The sequence below is a fragment of the Capra hircus genome, chromosome 1 (genome assembly GCF_001704415.2).
Source record: "Capra hircus breed San Clemente chromosome 1, ASM170441v1, whole genome shotgun sequence".
In the NCBI taxonomy this organism is placed as follows: Eukaryota; Metazoa; Chordata; class Mammalia; order Artiodactyla; family Bovidae; genus Capra; species Capra hircus.
In genome coordinates this window covers 472,926-495,084 of record NC_030808.1, presented here as the reverse complement: position 1 = coordinate 495,084, position 22,159 = coordinate 472,926, and the positions used below count along the sequence as shown (strand labels likewise).

At 45.1% G+C, this 22,159-nt stretch overlaps 1 protein-coding gene across 1 annotated transcript in view; it reads right to left on the bottom strand.

The window, feature by feature from the left end:
- The window catches only part of TMEM50B (transmembrane protein 50B), a 40,630-nt gene extending 19,278 nt beyond the window's left edge, over positions 1-21,352 (bottom strand). The window contains exons 1-2 of the mRNA XM_018046388.1: positions 21,201-21,352; positions 872-1,011 (exon numbers count right to left, since the gene is read on the bottom strand). Of these exons, the coding sequence (XP_017901877.1) occupies positions 872-970 (99 nt within the window). The 5' untranslated portion in view covers positions 971-1,011; positions 21,201-21,352. The remainder of the gene's footprint in view (positions 1-871; positions 1,012-21,200) is intronic.

The window sequence follows — 22,159 nt, the reverse complement described above, 5'->3', positions numbered from 1 at the left end:
TGTGGCTTCCCTAGTGGCTCAGAGGGTAAAGAATCCGCCTGCAATGCAGGAGACCGAGGTTCGATCCCTAGGTTGGGAAGATCTCCTGGAGAAGGAAATGGCAACCCATTCTAGTATTCTTGCCTGGAGAGTCCCATGGACAGGGGAGCCTGGCAGGCTACAGTCCATGGGTTCCCAAAGAGTTGGACACAACTGAGCAGCTTCACTTTCACTTTCATTGCGGCATGTGGAATCTTAGTTCCCTGAGGAGGGATCCAGCTCATGCCCCCTGCAGTGGAATCCTGGAGTCTTAACCACTGGCCCATCAGAGAAGTCCATGATTTAATTTTTTGAAGCTCAAAGATTAAGTACAGAGGGTGAGAAGGGACTTTTTATACCATTCTATTTTTGTCTGTATGTTTGATATTTTTAGTAAAAAGCATTAAAAAAAAAAAAAAAGGACTTCCCTGGTGATCTAGCAGTTAAGAATCTGCCTGCCGATGCAAGATCCACGGATTCAATCCCTGGCCCGTGAGGATCCCACATGCAGAGGGGCAACTAAGCCCACGCAGCACAGCTACTGAGCCCGGGCCCTGGAGCCCCCAAGCAGCAACTACAGAAGCCCATGCGCCCTACAGCCTATGCTCCTCCAGGAGAGGTGGCACTGCAATGAGAAGCACGGGCGCTGCAACCAGAGCAGACCTGCACACAGCGACGAAAGCCCAGCACGGCCCAAGATAAATAAATAAACAGTAAAACAAAAAGGCAGGAAAAAAAGCTACTGCCTACAAAAACTGTACTATCTTGGTTATTCACAGTGCAAAGGAATCAAGATAAATGTCCAGGGGGAAAGGTGAGGCATGAATGTCGCCAACCACGCCTTTCCACTTACCAATATACCTGCAGCCACAGAGGCCACCGCATTTCTTCTCTCACTCCAGTCAATGCACTCACATTCCGGCCAACGGAGATTGTCTAGGAAGCCCGCCATTTTCACCACTTAAGCATGTATGTTTCATTAAATACTATACTCTAAAAAAAAAAACAAAAAAAAATCCATGTAAGGAAATATTTTAAAAAAGTGAAATATTCTACTACTTTCTTAAAGCTTTAAAGACCAACTTACTTCAGGTCTTTATCTCCTATAGGTAAGAAGAAAAATTCAGTACTACACTACATCTATTCAGAAAAATTCAGTACTACATCTATTGAGATGTATCTAAGACTGCTAGGACACAAGAGGGCGCTTACTAACAGTATCTGTTAAATGAGCAAAGTCTCTGACACTTCTCCAGTGGAGAGGTGGATCTATGTACCTTCCTCTGAATTGAGGCCAACAATAAAGGTGGGTTGAGGGCTTCCCTGGTAGCTCAACTGGTAAAGAATCCACCTGCAATGCAGGAGACCCTGGTTCGATTCCTGAGTCGGGAAGATCCCCTGGAGAAGGAATAGGCTACCCACTCCAGTATTCTTGGGCTTCCCCTGTAGCTCATATGGTAAAGAATCTGCCTGCAATGTGAGAGACCTGGGTTCGATCTCAGGGTTGGGAAGATCCCCTGGAGGAGGGCACAGCAACCCACTCTAGTTTTCTTGCCTGGAAAATCCGCATGGGCAAAGAAGCCTGGTGGGCTACAGTCCAGGGGGTTGCAAACAGTCAGACATGACTGAGCGACTAAGCACAGCACAGCAAAGGTGGGCTGACCAACAAAGTAGAGAAAGTGATGTCATGTAACTTCTTAGACTATATCATACAAGGTAAGGAACACTAAAACCAGAGTCCTGGTTCCTTCATGAAAAATCCAAGACCACAGTACTGTGAGGAGACCACATACAGTGTTCTGGTCTACAGTTCCAGGCTAGCCCAGCCAACAGCTAGCCTCAAACACTGCAATATAAACTCTCTTAAATACCTGAATAACCCCTCACCGCAACTAGAGAAAGTCCTCACACAGCAACAATGACCCACTGCAGCCAACAATAAATTAATTAAATTAAAATACAATGAACAAAAGCATCTTAAAAAGCATTGAATATCATTAGTCATCAGGGAAATGCAAATTAAAGAAATATCACGTCCACTAGAAGCGCTAAGACTTTTTAAAAAGATTGACTGTTGGTGGTAGAACAATTGGAAATCTTACACATTTCTGGTTGCAATTTCTTACAAAGTTAAAAATAAACCTTCCTATAATCTAGCAATTCCATTTCTAAATATTTACCAAGGGAAGTAAAAACATATGTCCACATACACAAAAAGACTTTTACAAGGAAGTTTAGAGCAGGTTTATTCATATTAGTTCCAAACTGAAACAACCTAAATGCTTAACAGAAGAACAAATGGATAAACAATTTATGATCAATCCACAGAATGGAATATTATTCAGGGACAAAAAAGGATGAATATATATAATCACACAGGAAAAAAAAAACTCAGAAACCTGATTTATGTGAAAAAAGGCAGACACAAATGAGTATATACGTATGATGCTATTTAAATGAAGCTTAAGAGGCGAAACTAACCAATGTTCCCAGAAATCAAAACATGATTGCCTATAGGGACTGAGAACTGACTACAAGGGAACTTTTTTTGCAGGGTGGGGGGCGGGGGGAGTGATAGAAATGGCCTGTATCTTGGTTGAGATACTGATTATGCAGGTACATGTATTTACCAAAAGTTACTGAAGTGTACACTTAAGAGCTGTGTATTTTACAGCATGTAAATTTCACCCACAAAAAGTTTTTTTTTAATTTTATCATTTAGATACGCTTTAGCCGCATTAAAGACTTACTCTGTATGCATTATGGGTATGTTTCATAAGATAGTCTACAGACATGCTGATGAACTGTTATCAAAGATTAAATATTAACTAGTTAAAAAGCAAGTTTAGGGGAAGGTCACCATGAATTTAAGACAATGTCTGAAGGTTAAAACAGAAGTCGTACTTCCTATTGTAAAATTCATTTCCCAAGACTTACCCAGTGGTCCAAGGGTTAAGAATCCACCTTTCAATGCAGATGTGGGTTTGATCCCTGGTCGGGGAACTAAAATCCCACATGCCTCAGGGCAACTAGGTCTGCAGGCCGCAACTACTGAGCCCATTCGTTCCAGAGCCTGTGGAACCACAGCTAGTGAAGGAGCACGCCACAATGAAAGATCCGGAAAGGTCCCGCATACTGCAACTAAGACCTGACACAGCCAAACAACTAGTTTTCTTAAAATTCATTTCAGAAAACATACAGTCATCCCTCAGTATATACAGGGGGGTTGGTTCTAGGACTCCCTTTGGATATTAAAATCTGTGGACAATGAAGTCCCTTGTATAAAATGGCATCAGTTCAGTTCAGTTCAGTAGCTCAGTTCCTATCCAACTCTTTGCAACCCCGTGAACTGCAGCACGCCAGGCTTCCCTGTCCATCACCAACTCCCGGACTTTACCCAAATTCATGTCCATTGAGTCAGTGATGCCATCCAACCATCTCATCCTCTGTTGCCCCTTTCTCCTCCTGCCTTCGATCTTTCCCAGCATCAGGATCTTTTCAAATGAGTCAGCTCTTCGCATCAGGTGGCCAAAGTATTGGAGTTTCAGCTTCAACATCAGTCCTTCCAATGAACACCCAGGACTGATCATCTCCCTTAGGATGGACTGGTTGGATCTCCTTGCAGTCCAAGGGACTCTCAAGAGTCTTCTCCAACACCACAGTTCAAAAGCATCAATTCTTCGGCGCTCAGCTTTCTTCATAGTCCACTCTCACACCCATACATGACCACTGGAAAAATGACAGCTATGACTAGATGGACCTTTGTTGGCAAAGTAATGTCTCTGCTTTTTAATATGCTGTCTAGGTTGGTCATAACTTTCCTTCCAAGGAGCAAGCATCTTTTAATTTCATGGCTGCAGTCACCATCTGCAGTGATCTTGGAGCCCAGGAAAATAAAATGTCTATTTCCACTGGTTCCCCATCTGTTTGCCATGAAGTGCTGGGACCAGATGCCATGACCTTTATTTTCTGAATGTTGAGCTTTAAGCCAACTTTTTCACTCTCTGCTTTCACTTTCATCAAGAGGCTCTTTAGTTCTTCTTCGCGTTCTGCCCTAAGGGAGGCATCATCTGCATATCTGAGGTTATTGATATTTTTCCTGGAAATGTTGATTCCAGCTTTTACTTTATCCAGCCCAGCGTTTCTCATGATGTACTCTGCATAGAAGTTAAACAAACAGGGTAACAATATACAGCCTTGATGTACTGCTTTCCCAATTTGGAACCAGTCTGTTGTTCATGTCCAGTTCTAAGTGTTGCTTCCTGACCTGCATACAGGTTTCTCAGGAGGCAGGTCAGGTGGTCTGGTATTCCCTTCTCTTTCAGAATTTTCCAGTTTGTTGTGATCCCCACAGTCAAAGGCTTTGGCGTGAATGCAGACATTTAAAAAGTATTTCTGAGGGACTTCCCTGGTGGCCCAGGGGTTAAGACCCGATGCTTCCAATGCAGGGGGTGCCGGTGTGATCTCTAGTTGGGGAGCTGATATCCCACATGCCATGTGAAAAGAACTTGTTTTATATTTATTTCTGAGAAACACTGAATGGCATGAGTAAATGGTAATGACTAAGCGAAAAAAGTAGGTTATTGAAACTATTGCATTATTTCCTTTTTAGAAAAAAGAATCAGCAGTATATATAAACACATACGTGTGTAAAAATGCTAGACGGACAAACACCAGTACTTCCATAGAATCCTTATACATATGGATGATAATAAGATGGTGTGTGTTTTTTAGTCTATTTTCAAAGTCTGCTGCACTGAGCATGAATTACATTTTTTTAATGCAAAGTGACTTTTAACATTAACACAGTAATTAAAACTATGAATTGTTGATTCTTCTTGCCTGTTGAAAAACCTTTTATATGATGTACTATGTCTATAACTATGTTTAACAAACAAACTTTTTTGAGGTCAAGGAAATTACTGGTATGTTCTCCCATAAAACTGACCCTGGTAGCAATTTTTAAAACACAAGATTATTAAACTGAACTAATGGAAGTTTCCTAATACATTCAGTTCAGTTCAGTTCGGTTCGGTTCAGTCGCTCAATCATGTCCGACTCTTTGCGACCCCATGAATCGCAGCACTCCAGGCCTCCCTGTCCAACACCAACTCCCGGAGTTCACTCAGACTCATGTCCATCGACTCGGTGATGCCATTCAGTTTTAGCATCAGTCTTTCCAATGAACACCCAGGACTGATCTCCTTTAGGATAGATTGGTTGGATCTCCTTGTAGTCCAAGAGACTCTCAAGAGTCTTCCCCAACACCACAGTTCAAAAGCATCAATTCTTCGGCGCTCAGCTTTCTTCACAGTCCAACTCTCACATCCATACATGACCACTGGAAAAACCATAACCTTGACTAGACATTACAGTCATTATTGCCACTCCTAAAAGAGGTAACTCTTTATAAAGAGAAATGAGTCCTTTTTTTTTTTTTTTTTTTGCCTGTGCCATGCAGCATACAGGATCTTAGTTCCCCAACCAGGGATCAAACCTATGCCCCCTTAAGTGGAAGCTCGGAATCCTAATCACTGGACCACCAGGGAATGCCTTTTTAGAGGGCATTTTAAATGATTCTATTGTGAAAATTTCTAAACAGTTTAGGAAACCAAAGGACAGCTGCAAAAAGCAAGAGGAGAAAACAACACCTGAATAATATATAAACATGGTCTGAGCAATTTACATAGACACCCAAGTCCCAAAATTCAAAATTCTTTCCTTTGACCAAACTTTCATACTACCATCTGTTTGTTCATCTTTCTTTGCTAGTGGAGGTAATGGGATTTCAGTTGAGCTGTTTCAAATCCTGAAAGATGATGCTGTGAAAGTGCTGCACTCAATATGCCAGCAAATTTGGAAAACTCAGCAGTGGCCACAGGACTGGAAAAGGTCAGTTTTCATTCCAATTCCAAAGAAAGGCAATGCCAAAGAATGCTCAAACTACCACACAATTGCACTCATCTCACATGATAGTAAAGTAATGCTCAAAATTCTCCAAGCCAGACTTCAGCAATACGTGAACCGTGAACTCCCTGATGTTCAAGCTGGTTTTAGAAAAGGCAGAGGAACCAGAGATCAAATTGCCAACATCCACTGGATCATCGAAAAAGCAAGAGAGTTCCAGAAAAACATCTATTTCTGCTTTCTTGACTATGCCAAAGCCTTTGACTGTGTGGATCACAATAAACTGCGGAAAATTCTGAAAGAGATGGGAACACCAAACCACCTGACTTGCCTCCTGAGAAATCTGTATGCAGGTCAGGAAGCAACAGTTAAAACTGGACATGGGGATTTCTTTGGAAGGAATGATGCTAAAGCTGAAACTCCAGTACTTTGGGCCATCTCAATGCCGAAGAGTTGACTCATTGGAAAAGACTCTGATGCTGGGGAGGGATTGGGGGGCAGGAGGAGAAGGGGGACCGACCCGAGGAGGATGAGATGGCTGGATGGCATCACGGATTCGATGGACGTGAGTCTGAGTGAACTCCGGGAGTTGGTGATGAACAGGGAGGCCTGGCGTGCTGCGATTCATGGGGTCGCAAAGAGTCAGACATGACTGAGCAACTGAACTGCACTGAACTGCACTAGTTGCCAAATGATGTTAGGTGCTGTGTATACAAAAATGATTACCACAATCAACGTAAAGAATTTAGGGGCATTGTCAGAAGAATAAATGTGCTATAAATATACATAAACTATGGGCTATAACCTAAAAGTGCTACAATAGAAATATAAAAACAGTGTTACAGAAGAGTTGCCAGGAAGAGTTGAGGGAAGTTTGATAAAGGAAAAATAAACTTGGCTGAGTTTTGAAGCAACAATAGGAATGTGATAGATGAAAAAGAAGGAATAAAATATGTGAAATCATGTAGGCACACAAGAAAACAGGGTAGCGTTTACAGTATTTCAAAGAGTGGTGGTGGTGATTAACCTGTTTGGGACACGATCAAGAAGAATTTTTCAGCCTATGCAAATCTGATCTCTATCCTCTCAGCCAGGGATTAGCCAACTTCTTCCGCAAAGAACCAGACAGTGTACATTTTTGGCTTTGCAGACCAAACGATCTCCGTCAGGACTATTCATCTCAGCTGTTATAACAGCAGAGACACTGTGGACAAATGAGTATATGCCTGTATTCCAATAATACTTAATTTACAAAGCAGGCAGCAGACCAGACTTCGCCCACAGCTCAGTCTGTAGGTCCCTGCTTTGAGAACCAGGGAATTGCCAGAGGCTTGTAAGCAGGGAAGACAAGATCAGTGCTGTGATTTAGAAAGATAATTCTGGGCAGAGGAGTATGGAGAAGGGACTGAAGGAAAATGTTAAAGGCACCTTCTAGATAGAAAGAGAATAACGATATGAGCTGAGGCCAGGCGGCTAAGGCTAAAGAAAAGGGTTTTGTTTGAGAAATATTAGCACGATATTATCCACAAGCAAGGAAGAGCTAAGAATGACTACGTGTGGGTGCTCAGTGCCTGGCAAGACACCACTAACCAAAACAGGGAAGGGAGAAAGGGAGAGTTTGAGCATAATGGGCTTGAAATGATGAAGGGCCTGCAGGTGGAGAGGTGCCAAAGACAGATGCACAGATGGAACAGTTGGTTTAAGACAGAAAAAGAGGCTGGAGGTTTGCAGTGATTAAGTGGCAGCTGAAGTCATGGGCGCAGCTAGGGTATCTTGAGGAGGAAATGCAGAAGAGGGCGGAGGACTGACTCTGCTCATCTCCGACTCCCTTCCTTCCTTCCTTGCATCACTGTGTGCCAGGCATCACAGCGGACAACACACAGTGGAACTTAACCAGCACAAAACTCCTCTAGAACATGTATGGAGTACTTACAGAACATGTCTTACAAGCAAGGCACTGTGGGAAAAACAAAAATGAATAAAACTTGGCACCCATCATCAGGAGGTGAACAAACTGGCAGAGAAATCAACTGAGATGTTTTTTAAATCAAGTTACAATTTGTTAAAAAACAACAACAACAACAAAACTGATACCCCCCCAAACCCCAAATCAGGAAATTTACAAAATTTAAATACTGTTCAAGACAGTAGGTCTACATAATCAGACAGCTGACTCAAAAGAGACAGAAATAAAATCTATGGGAATTTGCTGGTGGTCCAGCAGTTAGGGCTCTGTGCTTTCAAATGCCGAGGGCCCAGGCTCAACCCCTGGCTGGGGAGCTAAAGTCCCACAAGCTTCACGAGGCAGTCAAACGAAACATGTAAGAGCCATACAGAGTAAAATATACATCTTCCCTACCTCTACTACTACTACTGGCTATTAGTTACAAGGTGCTTATAGATTACAGACAACTCCACTCCATCCTCAGAGGAACTCTTTGCACAGACTATTCCACTGACTCCTCACAAATACTCTAAGGCAATTACTAAGATTCTCTGGTAATACTAAAAAAAAAGTTTAGAGAAGAACTGGCCCAAGGTCAGTGCTAGCAAGAAGGAAAGCCAGGATTCCACTGAAGCTCACATCTGATTCCAAAACCCGTTTCGCGACCATTACACTGTACCTATGCCAGAGAGATTCACAGCATTTCTCTCATTTCTGGTTTCTTGGGCAGAAAGTTACTATCCTACTGCCTGTGGTGAAGAGAGCAAGAAAAACAAGATGAAGAGAAAGGGCCCCAATTTACAGGAACCCTGTGACCACCCAGAAATAGAAGAAAACCGTCCGATGAGATCCACAAGGACAGTGTGATTACTGCCGCTTCGAATCTTGCCAAGCGAGTCTGGAGAATACGAGCTTTCTTCCTGGGTTGCTACAAACCTGGTTTCTGGGCACTCACAGTATGAATATTTTATAGGCCTTAAGATCCAACAGTATGAATTATTCAGAGAGCTAAAATACTTTTGGAAAAGACATTTAACATACTTAATCTCAGGATGCTTCTTTGCCTTCTCACCTATAAATCATCTATTAACAGAAATAAAATTTAGGAAGTAGCATCAATTTTGGTAAAAGATTTAAAACTAAAAGCCAAAGTAAAGGACAGGGAGCTTAGGTTTTTAAGGAGACTCTGATCATGTAGCTATACAATTTGCCCCAGTAATATCCTTAACAACTTTGAATTATTCAAAACATGAATTATTCAAAATGGTGAACCCTTCCCTATACTGCCTCCCTATGCAGCTGATTCGCAGATTTACTTTTCCATACATCCAACTACTTGCCTGACACCCTCTGGCTGTCTCAAAGTCACTTCAAAATCAGCAGGTCCAAACACAAATTCAAATGCACGGTCCCCTCCTCCAAATCTGATCCTATTCCAGGATTCTCTACAATTAATGAATCACCAGTCATTCGATTACATAAGCCAGAAATGCAGGTGTCTTCCTCTTTACTTCTTTCTTACCTCTCACATCCCTCACCTGATTGTGCCTCCTCTAACTCTCTCAGGGCTTTCCTGTGGCTCAGCTGGTAAAGAATCTGCCTGTGATGCGGACTGATCCCTGGGTTGGGAAGATCCCCTGGAGAAGGGAAAGGCTACCCACTCCAGTATTCCGGCCTAGAGAATTCCATGGACTGTATAGTCCATGGCATTGCAATGTGTTGGACATGACTGAGCAACTTTCACTTAACTCTCTCAAGTCTAACTTCTCCACGTTTCCCTTCCAGCACCATCACCTGAGTGATGGAGAGAGGTCCCTCTCCCACCTGTCCCATGACAACAGGTTCCCAACTGATCCAGCCTCATCCTCTCGTGCCCTCATCAATATGTTCCCCATACCACAGCTAGAATGTTGTTACTGCTTTTAAAAGGCACAAAGCTGGCATCTCCTTCCTGCTTAAAACCTTTCACCATCTTTCCATTGCTAAAGACAAAGACGCTGTAGCACGGTCCAGCACTTATTTTCCTCAAGCTGCTCTTGAAATATTTTCTCCTCTCTCCCCGAGTGATCCCCGTTTCTCTTGTAGTGCCTTACACTTGATGAATCACCCCATACAAACCACGCCCCCTCCGCATGATACCTACCTTTCCATCCCCAGCTCACCTGGTTAACTCCTACTCGTGATGCCAGATGTCCCCTTAGTTATGACTTCTCCACTCAAACATCAGCTTTCCTTTCATTCATTCAAGGTTTATTTACGGAGTGCTGGCTACATGCCAGGCCCTGCTGTGGACACTTACAACAATGAGCAGATAAAAAGCACTGGCCATGTGGAGCTTTGGCAGTGGGAAAGAAGGGAGATGGGAACGACACAATGAACGTCATTCAAACAGTAAATTATAGACCATGTTGGAAAGTGATAAATGCCCTGAGGGGAACAGGAAAGCAGACTAGGGCCCTGGGAGTGTGGGCGATGGGCCAGCTGAAAGGCCAAACTGGTGGACGAGCCAGGCCCCCTTGAAGAGATGACACCTGAGGCACGCAGTTAGCCACGTGGGCATCAGCAGAACAACAGCAAGGCGAAGGCCCCAGGGCAGGACTGGCTATTCAAGGAGCAACTGGGAAGCAGGCGAGGTTGCAGTGGAGTCAGTGAGCTCGGAAAGTAGACCAGAGAGGCAACAGGGTAGCCTCACAGGCTACTGTGAGGACTTTCACCTTTACTGATTAAAATTGGGAGCCCTAATGGAGAAGGCGATGGCAGCCCGCTCCAGCACTCCTGCCTGGCGAATCCTGTGGACGGAGGAGCCGGGTGCGCTGCAGTCCATGGGGTCGCGAAGAGTCAGACACAACTGAGCGACTTCCCTTTCAGGCATTGGAGAAGGAAATGGCAACCCACTCCAGTGTTCTTGCCTAGAGAATCCCAGGGACGGGGGAGCCTCGTGGGCTGCCGTCTATGGGGTTGCACAGAGTCGGACACGACTGATGCGACTTAGCAGCAGCAAGGGAGTCTGAGAAGTCTGCCTTACATTTATTTAAAAGCGTCCCTTAGGCTGTTGTGGGGAGAACAGACTGCCGGGGGAAGAGTGGAAGGAGCGAAACCAGTTAAAAGGTTGTTGAAATAATCCAAGTGGACGATGATAACGGCTTCCATGCTCTCCTGACTCCACGGCCAGACCTAATTCCCCTAGGATTTCAGTATTAATCTTTTATGTGATCAATACCTACCTCCCTCTGAAGAAAGTAAGCTCCACAAAGGACACCCACGTCCGTTTTTGCTCACTGTGGTTCTCCCAGAGCTTAGCACAGTACATGGCATAAAGAAGGCGCTCCAATACTTGCTGAATGACTGAATCTAACTATTCTGTCTTTCAAACTCTGAAATGCAATACATGTCTCATTATCCTGTCACCAAAAAAAGAGTCAACTTTATATCTAGGTTTATTTAAATTGACAATTTGTAAACACTGATAATAAAAAGTGTTATTTCAGTGAAGGAAATAAAATCTTGCCATGACAATATATTTAAGCATATTATTTCCTAAAACCATCCTCTGTGCTTTCTCAAGTCCATATTCTGCCAGAACTTTCTAAAACTCAGATTGGGGGACTTCCCTGGAAGCCTAGTGGTTAAGACTCCTTGCTTCCACTTGGGCATGGGTTTGCTCCCTCGCTGGGGAATTAAGATCCAATAAGCTGCGTGGCACAGTCAAGAAAAAAAAAAGTAGTTTAAAAACAAATTCAGGTGGGATCATGCCTTTTATTCTAAAACTTTCAATGGCTCGAGATAAAGTCAAATGACATAGGATACTTACAGTCTCCCCCTAATATAGCTTCCTTATCTCCTACTAGCCTGAGGCACTCTTCACTCCAGTCACAGAGACATAAAAGGGAGAAGACAGCCAATACTTACCAAACACCTGTTAGGCAAACTGTTAAATATTTTCAATATATTCACTTACACATTTCTGTATCTATTTCTATATATCTATGTCCTTGGAATGGATCTTCATCTCCTTGTCTACAGACAAACTCCCAATTCAACTTTTAGGACACATGCCAGGGGCCAGCGTGAGGAACTCTGCCCATGGCAAGGGTCATGAGGAAGGAGGCTTGGCATACGCAAAGGCGTGATCAAGCCTCAGGAAACCCCCTGTTCCCGAGCATCTAACCCCAAAACCAGAGTCTGTTTTATGCTCTCACCTACACCTCTGACTTTACGGGGGGTCCTCCCCTATAACCATTTCTCTAGGAGAAGGAATAAACGTGAAGCTCCAAGGCAATAAAAATTCTTGGGCGTGACAAGAGTGTTTCAGCTTACGGACTCCTCTGAAGGTTATCTAGCCCACCTCTATGGGTTCGTCCGGCCACATGTGATTGTTTCCAGCCTCCCAATCTGAGAGGCATAGATATTTTAGACTTACTAAAGGCAAATTCTTTTGGGGAGTTGGAAATGATTAGTATAGTGGGTTGGTTAGGAATTATATTGGTGAAGGGTTTTTCATCTGTTGTGTCAATTGCTGCTAATTCCCTGCTCTGGGTGGGACAAGGATGTCTCAGGTCAAACCTCTCTGCTGACAGACTAGCTTGTGTGACAGGATTATCCATACTCCTGCCACATGATTGTTTACTACCTCTTAACCATAAACAGCACAGAGAGTTTTGGAGTATTTTGGGAGTCTTAATTAGCATAGGGCTTTTTCTTCTTGTTGAGTCAATGATTGCCGCCAGGCAGCCATATCCTTAGGCACCTGGGAATATATTAATCAATGTATTTGGAATATAGAAAAGGAAATAAGGTAGTTTTTGATGTTAGCAATACTAGGCTTTTTGAGTTAATGGATTTTCTCTTTTGTAATACATCACTGTACTTCATTATAAATCACTGTGTCCTTGCTATGTAAAAATGTAACTTTATCACTATCTTAAGACTAAATAGATCTTAAGGGGAACACTGGTGAAAGGATTTTCACTTGTTGGGCTGATGTTTGCTGCTAAATTTCCATGCTCCCTGCCCTTATAATGAATATAACGAGCATATAGGAGAAATAAGCATTAATCTTTAAGCATATAGGAGAAATAAGTATTAACCTTTAAGATTAATCATGTTAACCTTGGGTTAAATAAATTCCTTTCTTGATTGTAACTCACTACACCCTCATCCTATAGGAATGTAACTTTATTTGGAGGGTGGTGCCTGGTTTAAGAAAAAAACACCCTTGGAAAAAATAAGTTTTTTGGTTATCAGAAAGAAAAGATCATAAAATGTCAGCAGGTCTCACTCATGGCCAGAAGATGATGTAATATCCCTAAGACCTTTTTTTATACATTTATGTGAAGCACCTGATTTTGATAAAGGTCAGGACTGCTGACCCCCCATGACTCTGTATTCATCCCTATGCGTAACAAAAGGTATATAAGCAAACCAAAAATAAAGAAATTGGATCAGTTTCCGGAAAGACTGATACCCCCATGTCGCTTCTTCCTTGCTCCCGTTTTTCTGGCTTAATTCCCATCTGGAGCATGGATGCTATTCCACGTAATCCAAGTTATTCAGCCTCTTTTTCTCCACTAATCTTCCTACTACACTATCCGTTTCTAATCTCTCTCTGTATCTGTAATTAAATATGTATTTTTCCAAAGACGCCGAAGCCGTCCTCCCACCTTCGAATCACCCTGGATCTACCGGGGCTGGACCCCGGCAGACACCCATCAGCCAAGTTCGGAAATAACTGGACCAGATGACATCAAGGGTCCCTTCCATTTCAAAGATTCTGAGAACCATCATCTTTCCAGTCATGAAGCAGTTTCCAAAAGCAACACGAACTAGAAGGTTCAAAAGATTTCACCATTAAACTCATATATGACAAAAAATACAATTAACCAACCAAGTGAAATGTGTAAGCCATTACTGGTCCTCGTTTCAAAAAAAAAAAACTTTTAAGGCAGTCTGGGCCAGCTAGGGAAATCAGAATCCAGGTCAGAGAACATTACAGAATTGTGGTTATGTAAAGAGAATGACCTTGTTAGGAGATGCTTGCTTACTATTTGGGGGTGAGACATCAGTGTCAGCAACATATGAGCAAATGGTTCAGCAAAGAAAAAGAAAAAAATGAGGCCAATATGGCAAAATGTTAAATCTATTGTTCAATTTTTCTGTATGTTTAAAAATTTTTTATAATAAAAAGCTGGAAAAAAATAGAGTGGCAGATTATCATGAGTTGCTACCTAAATAAGATGACTGCTACACAACCCCAGAGCTGATCTAACCATAGGAAAACATCACTCACTCTCGGAAGCCACCTTTACCCAGGTTTCCCCGCAGGAGCCCTGCCTGGGAATCTTTGCGTCCTCTGGGATTGCTCAGAAAATGCTCTCCTCCCCTGTTCAGGGAAGCTAGCCGCAGGTCACAGCTCTGAACCCAAGTAGGTGAAAGGGAACCCACCTGGCAAACAGTAATGAGCAGGTAAAGACCTGAGTAAGAACGTTCCCAAAGGGCACAAAGGAAGTAGACACCTAGACACCAATTACTCTCCTCCAGCGACAGCCACCACCCAGGCAGCTGAAAGTACAGTCCACGGAGTGAGCACCAGCCTGGGCCCTCGCCTACATCAGCCTCTTCCCACCTGTGCCTTCCTGGCCAGGCTCATTTAATTCCATTTTTAATGGAATAGTTGCTATGTGACTGGCACTGTTCAGGCTTTTTTTTTAATTGGAGGATAATCATTTTACCATGTTGTGTTGATTTCTGCTGTAGAGCGAGCAATGGCAATCAGCTGTAAGCACACTTACACCCCCCTCCTCCTGAAGCTCCCCCTCCCCAGCCCACCCTCTGGGTCATCATGCAGCACCAAGCTGAGCTCCCTGCGCTACACAGCGGTTCCCACGAGCTGTCTATCTTAAACATGGTGGCACATATATGCCAATGCTGCTCTCCGTTCGTCCCACCCCCTCCTTCCCCTGCGGAGTCCACAACTGTTCAAGCTTTAAATATCCCTAGGCTTTGGTCTTCTGATGTTTAAACTGGGGATATGATAACACGTGAGAATTAAGAAGACAGGCAGTGTTCAGAACATGGGCTCACTCGATGCTATCAACCACTACCCACCAAGAGGGTTCACAAACATCACAAACATAGGACTGCTTTGAAGACGGCCTTCTGCTTATGGCAGTACTGCCATTCAGTTCAGTTGCTCAGTCGTGTCCGAATCTTTGCGACCCCATTAACCGCAGCACACCAGGCCTCCCTGTCCATCACCAACTCCTGGAGTCCACCCACACCCATGTCCATCGAGTCAGTGATGCCATCCAACCATCCCATCCTCTGTCGTCCCCTTCTCCTTCTGCCTTCAATCTTTCCCAGCATCAGGGTCTTTTCAAATGAGTCAGCTCTTCACGTCAGGTGGCCAAAGTATTGGAGTCTCAGCTACCACTTGGTCAAAATCAACTATTACTACCTTTGGGTGAAGATGTACCTAAGCATCTCATTTTGCTCCCTCCTGAAACGTCACTAAAAACTGCAATCAGTAAAAGGAGTCGTGAACACAATGATGAGAACAGAAGAGGAGACAAGAGCTGTAAAATTCTGAAAGCTGCAAAGCAGATGGACCATGGTCACTGACTGAGCATGCCCAAGAAGGCTGGACGTCCAAGCCAGTAGCAGGGAAAGCTGAGAATCAGCACAGGAAAACAAGTTAGGGCCCTGTCCCTTTTCTCTTCACTCGGTCTTTCAGTCACGTCCGGCTCTTTTCGATCCTACAGACTGAAGCCCACCAGGCTCTTCTGTCTGTGGGGATTCTCCAGGCAAGAACGCTGGAGTGGGTTGCCATGCCCTCCATGGACTGGCAACTGCCTCATCCATATCCAGACAGAAGCCTGAGGTTTTCTCCTATGTCTGGCCTTCTGGACTGAGGGATACCGTGCACAATGGTAGACTCAGGCATCATCCTGAAAACTGGACAGAAGTTTGCCATTCCTCCGTTCTGGTGCAGGAGACTGAAGCCGGATCCCTTCCAGACAGGAGTCTGGAAAGCTACGCAGAGAAGGGAAACTTAAAATCATTACAACCTCAGAAACAAGAGAACATATTGCATCTTAACTCAGAGACTAAAAAATAGCCTTTGAATATTAAAAGTATAACCGTGGGGTTTTCTTAAATCCAAATATAAAGTTTGGGAAGTAAAAGTTAAGAAAATCTAGCCATAAGTAGATGGAAAACAGAAGGTAAGAAAATGAGAAGACCTTTACAAGGCTCACATCCAAAACAGGTTTCAGGAGGAACTACAGAGAAAATATGAGGGAGAAAAATAACAAAATATTCAGGAAAATTTCTCCAGAATAGGAAGAACTGTATTTTCTGATTTAAAGGGCCCATCAAATACTCAAAATAATGGATGAAAATAGAACCACACTAAGACAGACCATTTTAAATTTCAAATCATTGAAGTAAAGCAGAAAATGTGTGTGTGTGTGTGCTCAGTTATGTCTGACTCTTTGAGATCCCATGGACTGTAGACCTCCAGGCTCCTCTGTCCATGGAGTTTTCCAAGCAAGAGTACTAGGGGGGTTGCCACTTCCTTCTCCAGGGGATCTTCCTGACACAGGGATCGAACCTGCATCTCCTGCATTGCAGGCAGATTCTTCACCCACTGAGCCATTGGGTAAGCCCCCAAATCACTGAAGTCAAAGCAGAAAACAGTCTGCAGAAATAAAAAAACAAACAAAAGGTTCACATACAAAGGATCAGGAATCACAATTCTCCTGGTCAGGAAACTGCTGCTGTCTGAGCGCCGTCAGAGCAAGCGAAAAGCAACAAAAGACAAGACAGGAAAGATCCCCACACAGGAGAGCTGATGAGCCCCTCTGGGCCCCCAGATGCGGACAATCGGCTGGAACGAAGCGGGGTCCCACTGCTCTGCCAGCTTTTTCACTTGAGGACTGAATGCCATGAACCTAGCCCAGACTCCTTCTAACCCGTCCTCAGCTGGGCTTGGCTGGATCCTGATCATACACTGAGGCAGTTCCTGTTCTCTTTCGGAGTCCTGCAGCCAGCATCAGCAAAGGACACTCACTTCCCTGACAGAAGGTTCTGCTTTGACCTACCCTGGTAACTGCAGGGAGGCCACGGAGAGCCGGCCACGCCCTCTGACCGTATCTCTGCTGTCCTTCCAGTGTTCGCTTCACACTAAAGGCTCCCAGGTGCCCTGAGACGGTGGTAGACGTCTCCCAAGACTCACCCAGAACACTGCCCACTGACCCCTTCAGAAAGGGCCCCTGTTGGGAAAAGTCAAGGAAGCTGAAGATGTTCTGTCTCTCTCATTTTTCCTGGAAGCTTTCATCTCAAAGTGACAATAAATCCTGTCCTTTCCTTACATGGTCAGCATTGTGCTCGCAATTAGGAAACAAAATTTTAATCTCAAAGGGAGAAAGCACTAGCATTTTTTTTAATAAGCCTGTTTGGACCTCATCTGGGCTCTGGGGGAAATAATTTCCTTATCTCTGTTTATTTAATGAATAATCCACTGTTAATAAAGACACAGTTTATCGTCCTATAAGGTTTGTGCTTAACTGCAAAAATTAATAAGGTATGATCATTATAGCCTTGTACAAATGATTCATCACAAAGGTATTATGATTCTGTTGCCCTCTGGAACATTAACCAATTATATCTAACTCAGCACTTTTATTGAGACAGTCCTTTCTCTAGGGACTACCTAGATATCTGTTTCTTGCTGCGGCTGCTGCTAAGTCACTTCAGTCGTTTCCGACTCTGTGTGACCCCATAGACGGCAGCCCACCAGGCTCCCCCGTCCCTGGGATTCTCCAGGCAAAAACACTGGAGTGGGTGCCATTGCCTTCTCCAGCGGATGAAAGTCAAAAGTGAAGTGCTCTTAAAAAACCTATTCTTGGCAGCACTCTCAGTAACAGTAAAATAAAACTTTGAAACGTGCTATTTGTGTGTAATATGTTTTAACACTATTCACTCAAGACTAAATATACTGTTTAAGACGTGTAAATATTTACATGTGTGTACATATACGTATATGTGTATATTTATGCATTCGTGTGTAATGCTTATTTGATAAAGCAAGAGAAAGATTAACTTCTATCACGATAGAGGCTCCCTCTGGAAGAAAGATGTAAATGTTTCCTTTCTTAATGTGGCTGTAGATACAGTGCTGATCACTGCAACAGTATTTATTCCCCACAACCATCTCCATACCTGAGATACCTTTTACAACAAAAGGTATTTGAAGTTATTTCAAAAGAGAACAAGAATTCCAGTTACTGTTGTATATTCCGGGGGGATTACCACAAGAGGGTATTACACAACACGCATGTTCACATTTTCTCTTCCTGAGGGCCCTCTACTCATTCTTACTAAGCCCATCAAGTGAGTCAATATAACCTTAAAGTCAACACCCCTAAGTGACAACAAGGTTAAAAAATTCACCATTATCTAACCTGGTACTCAACAAATTTTTTGATCCAGTCTCTAAATATTAAAAGACACACAGATGCTAAGAAATGCATTTAAATCAAACAAATTAGCTACTGTCCTTAAATTGAAAGTTCTTCAAATTACAAAAAGATTCCACGTGAAAAGAGCATGAAAATTATACTCTAAAATACAATAGTCCGTTTAAACTATCTGAGACTTATCCTACAATTTTCAAAGATATTTACATAGTAAATCTTTCAATGGCTAAAACTCAGAAATAGCCAAAACATTCACCAATAAGGGGCCAATAAAATATATGAAAGTACTTCTAAACAGTGGCATGCTTCACAGCATTTTTAAAATGAGGTAGGTCCACACTGATATGATTATGTCCTTTTATTAAGTAGGTTGCCCAACAGTATCATGGTACTATCCCCTCCTGGGGCTTCCCAGGTAGCACCACTGGCAGAGAACCTGCCGGCCGATGCACAAGATGTAACAGTTGCAGGTTCAATCCCTGGGTTGGGACGATCCCCTGGAGGAGGGCACAGCAACCCACTCCAGTACTCTTTCCTGGAGAATCCCAGGGACAGAGGAGCCTGGTGGGCTGTGGTCCATTGGCTCACAACGAGTTGGACAAGACTGAGGTAGTTATGTATGGATGTGAGAGTTGGACTGTGAAGAAGGCTGAGCACCGAAGAATTGATGCTTTTTCACTGTGGTGTTGGAGAAGACTCTTGAGAGTCCCTTGGACTGCAAGGAGAGCCAACCAGTCCATTCTGAAGGAGATCAGCCCTGGGATTTCTTTGGAAGGAATGATGCTGAAACTGAAACTCCAGTACTTTGGCCACCTCATGCGAAGAGTTGACTCATTGGAAAAGACTCTGATGCTGGGAGGGATTGGGGGCAGGAGGAGAAGGGGACGACCGAGGATGAGATGGCTGGATGGCATCGCTGACTCAATGGACATGAGTTTGAGTGAACTCCGGGAGTTGGTGACGGACGGGGAGGCCTGGCGTGCTGCAATTCATGGGGTCACAAAGAGTCGGACACGACTGAGTGACTGAACTGAACTGAGGTGACTTAACACAGCACATCCCCTCCTAGGGACTGGAATTGAGTGTGCAAAGTAAAGAAACAAGGAGTTCTAACTTATTCTAACCTTTTACTTGATACACTTCTGTGCTGTTTCTTTTTTTGGCACTTGCGATCTTAGTTCTTAGACCAGGAAGAGAATCCCTGCTCCCTGCAGGGGAAGTGCAGAGTTCTAACCACTGGACTGCCAGGAAATTCCCTGGTTTCCATTTTTAACTTGATGTTCTTCTATGCTAAGTGCTAAGTCACTTCAGTCGTGTCCGACTCTGTGCAACTCCATAGACGGCAGCCCACCAGGCTCCCCCATCCCTGGGATTCTCCAGGCAATAACACTGGAGTGGGTTGCCATTTCCTTCTCCAATGCATGAAAGTGAAGAGTGAAAGTTCATCTGTAACATTAAAAAAAAAAAAAAGTTCACAACCTGAATGTATTACGGTAATCATTTAAAGGAGTCGATAATGATAAAATAAGATAAATTCTTTACCCTGGAGTCCAGAAGTGAATTCAGAAATGACCAGCCAGTTAAGGCTGCCCTAATCCTAGTGGGCGGAGGAGGATGGAGGTGGGGAAGGCGTCTCCAGAAAAGGAACACTGCGCCCTCCCTCTGCTGTCATTAAACCAGCCTTTCCTGCCGCATCGATACTCAAGATAACTTCGGGTTTTCTTTTTAAGGACAAAGAGGCTTGCAACAGTATTATCGGCTTAAAAAAAAAAAAAAGTCTAATGTTTGTTCTACGTCTGAAAACTATGCTTGCAAAAACAGATGACAAGTGTCTGAAGATGATGGAAGGAAGTGTGACAAGCCTGAGAATCAGAGGCTTGGGAATTGTGAAGCTAAGGGGTGTTATAGTGTGGGTAGGTGAGGAGTTTGAGAGAAGAGGTGGCACACTGCGAAGAGAAATCAAGGTCTTTGAGAGGCACAAGGCTGACGACACATTCACTCCAATCGGAGGCTTGAATCCTTGCCCAACACACACACACACACACACACACACACACACGAGGCTTGAATCCTTCCTCCCCCGCCCCCCGCTACCGCCCCCCCCCCCCCGCCACCCCACACACACACACACACACACATTAGGCTTGAATCCTTCTCCAACGCGCACACAGCGTCAGCAGCGGGGCGGGAGCGAGCACAGTGGCTCTCATCATCAGCGCTTTGGCATTAGAAGGTCACGTACTTACCTTTCAAGTTAAGCACCTCCCCGTGATTAACTCGAGAGTCAATTTATTGCTTAAAAACGAGAACGGCCGTCCCCAGGGCAACTACCTTTGCGACACGAGCTGCTCTGTATCTCAAAGGACACCCAACCCTGTACGATCAATCCTCCAAAGAATGTCCATCCTCCTCCATCTCCACGCCATACCTCTGTACAGAGTCGGAAAAGTCCACTCAACACGGACCACATTCCCAGCAAGGAAGGGTTCAGAGCCAACGCGAACAGAGGCGACGAAGCCCCTGAGGGGCCCGTCGCCCTGGGGCCCCGCGCCGGCGCACCTCTCTCCTCTTCCCAGCAGCGCCGCGAAGCCGACAGTTCCGAGATGGAAACCTTTCAGGGCAAACAACCCGACGACGAGAGACGGCGGCGCTCCCCCACCCCAACCCCCGAGCACCGGCCACGGTCACCGGGGCGGGTTGGTGAGGAGGCGGGGCGGCGCCGCCCGGACCCCGATCCGCCCGGCGGCGGCGCAGCGCACCGAGGAGGCCACGGGCGGGCCGAGGGTGCCTCCCTGCGCCTCGGAGGCGGGCGCTGGTCCCCTCGCGCGCCCCCGAAACGGGCCGCCAGCACTCACCCGGCTTCCCCGACGCCCACGCCGACCCCCTGGGCGCACACACAGAGGCGGAGGCGGCCACGCCGCGGCCGAGCCGGCGTCCTCCGCGCCACCTCAGCCCCGGGAGGAGAGCGCTCCACCGGCGCTAGGTTGAGGGCGCCGGCAGGGCGGGGCGCGGCGCCGTGCGCACCGCGGCAGCCAATCCGCAGCGCAGCAAGTGGCCGGCCGGGGCGGGGCGGGGCTCGGGGGCGGGGCTCGGGGGCGGGCCCGGATGCCAGTGGGCGGGGCTAGGGCGCCACCCGCCCGGCTTCGAGTCCTCTGATTCGCGGATGCGTAGACCAGACCGGTCCCGAGGTCTGCTTCTGGGTGACAGCCCCGCTGCATCTCTGCTCAGGAACTTCAAAGTGTAGCATCCGTGAGATCGCGTGCAGAGGGGATCCCGGGACCCGGGGGCAGGGGCTCTCTTTGCCTATAGGCCCTTCGGCGTTTGCCACAGGTGTCCAGTGTAGGGCACGTGGTCCTGAAGGCGTCTCTGGAAACTGCGAGCCTGTAGAGATGTCCTTTTCTAATCCCCACCACTCAGAAATGATGCTTTTGAACCGTGGTGTTGGAGAAGATTCTTGAGAGTCCCTTGGACTGCAAGGAGAGCCAACCAGTCCATCCTAAAGAAAATCAACCCTGAATTTTCTTTGGAAGGACTGTTGCTGAAGGTGAAACTCCAATATTTTGGCCGCCTGATGTGAAGAGTCCATTCATTGGAAAAGACCCTGATGCTGGGAAGGATTGAAGGCAGGAGGAGATGGGGACGACAGAGGATGAGATGGTTGGATGGCATCACCGACTCAATGGACATGAGTTTGAGCAAACTCCGGGAGATAGTGAAGGACAGGGAAGTACATGCATGCAGTCCATGGGGTTGCAAAGAGTCGGACATGACTTAGCTACTGAACACCACCACCCACTCAGAAATGGAAACCTAG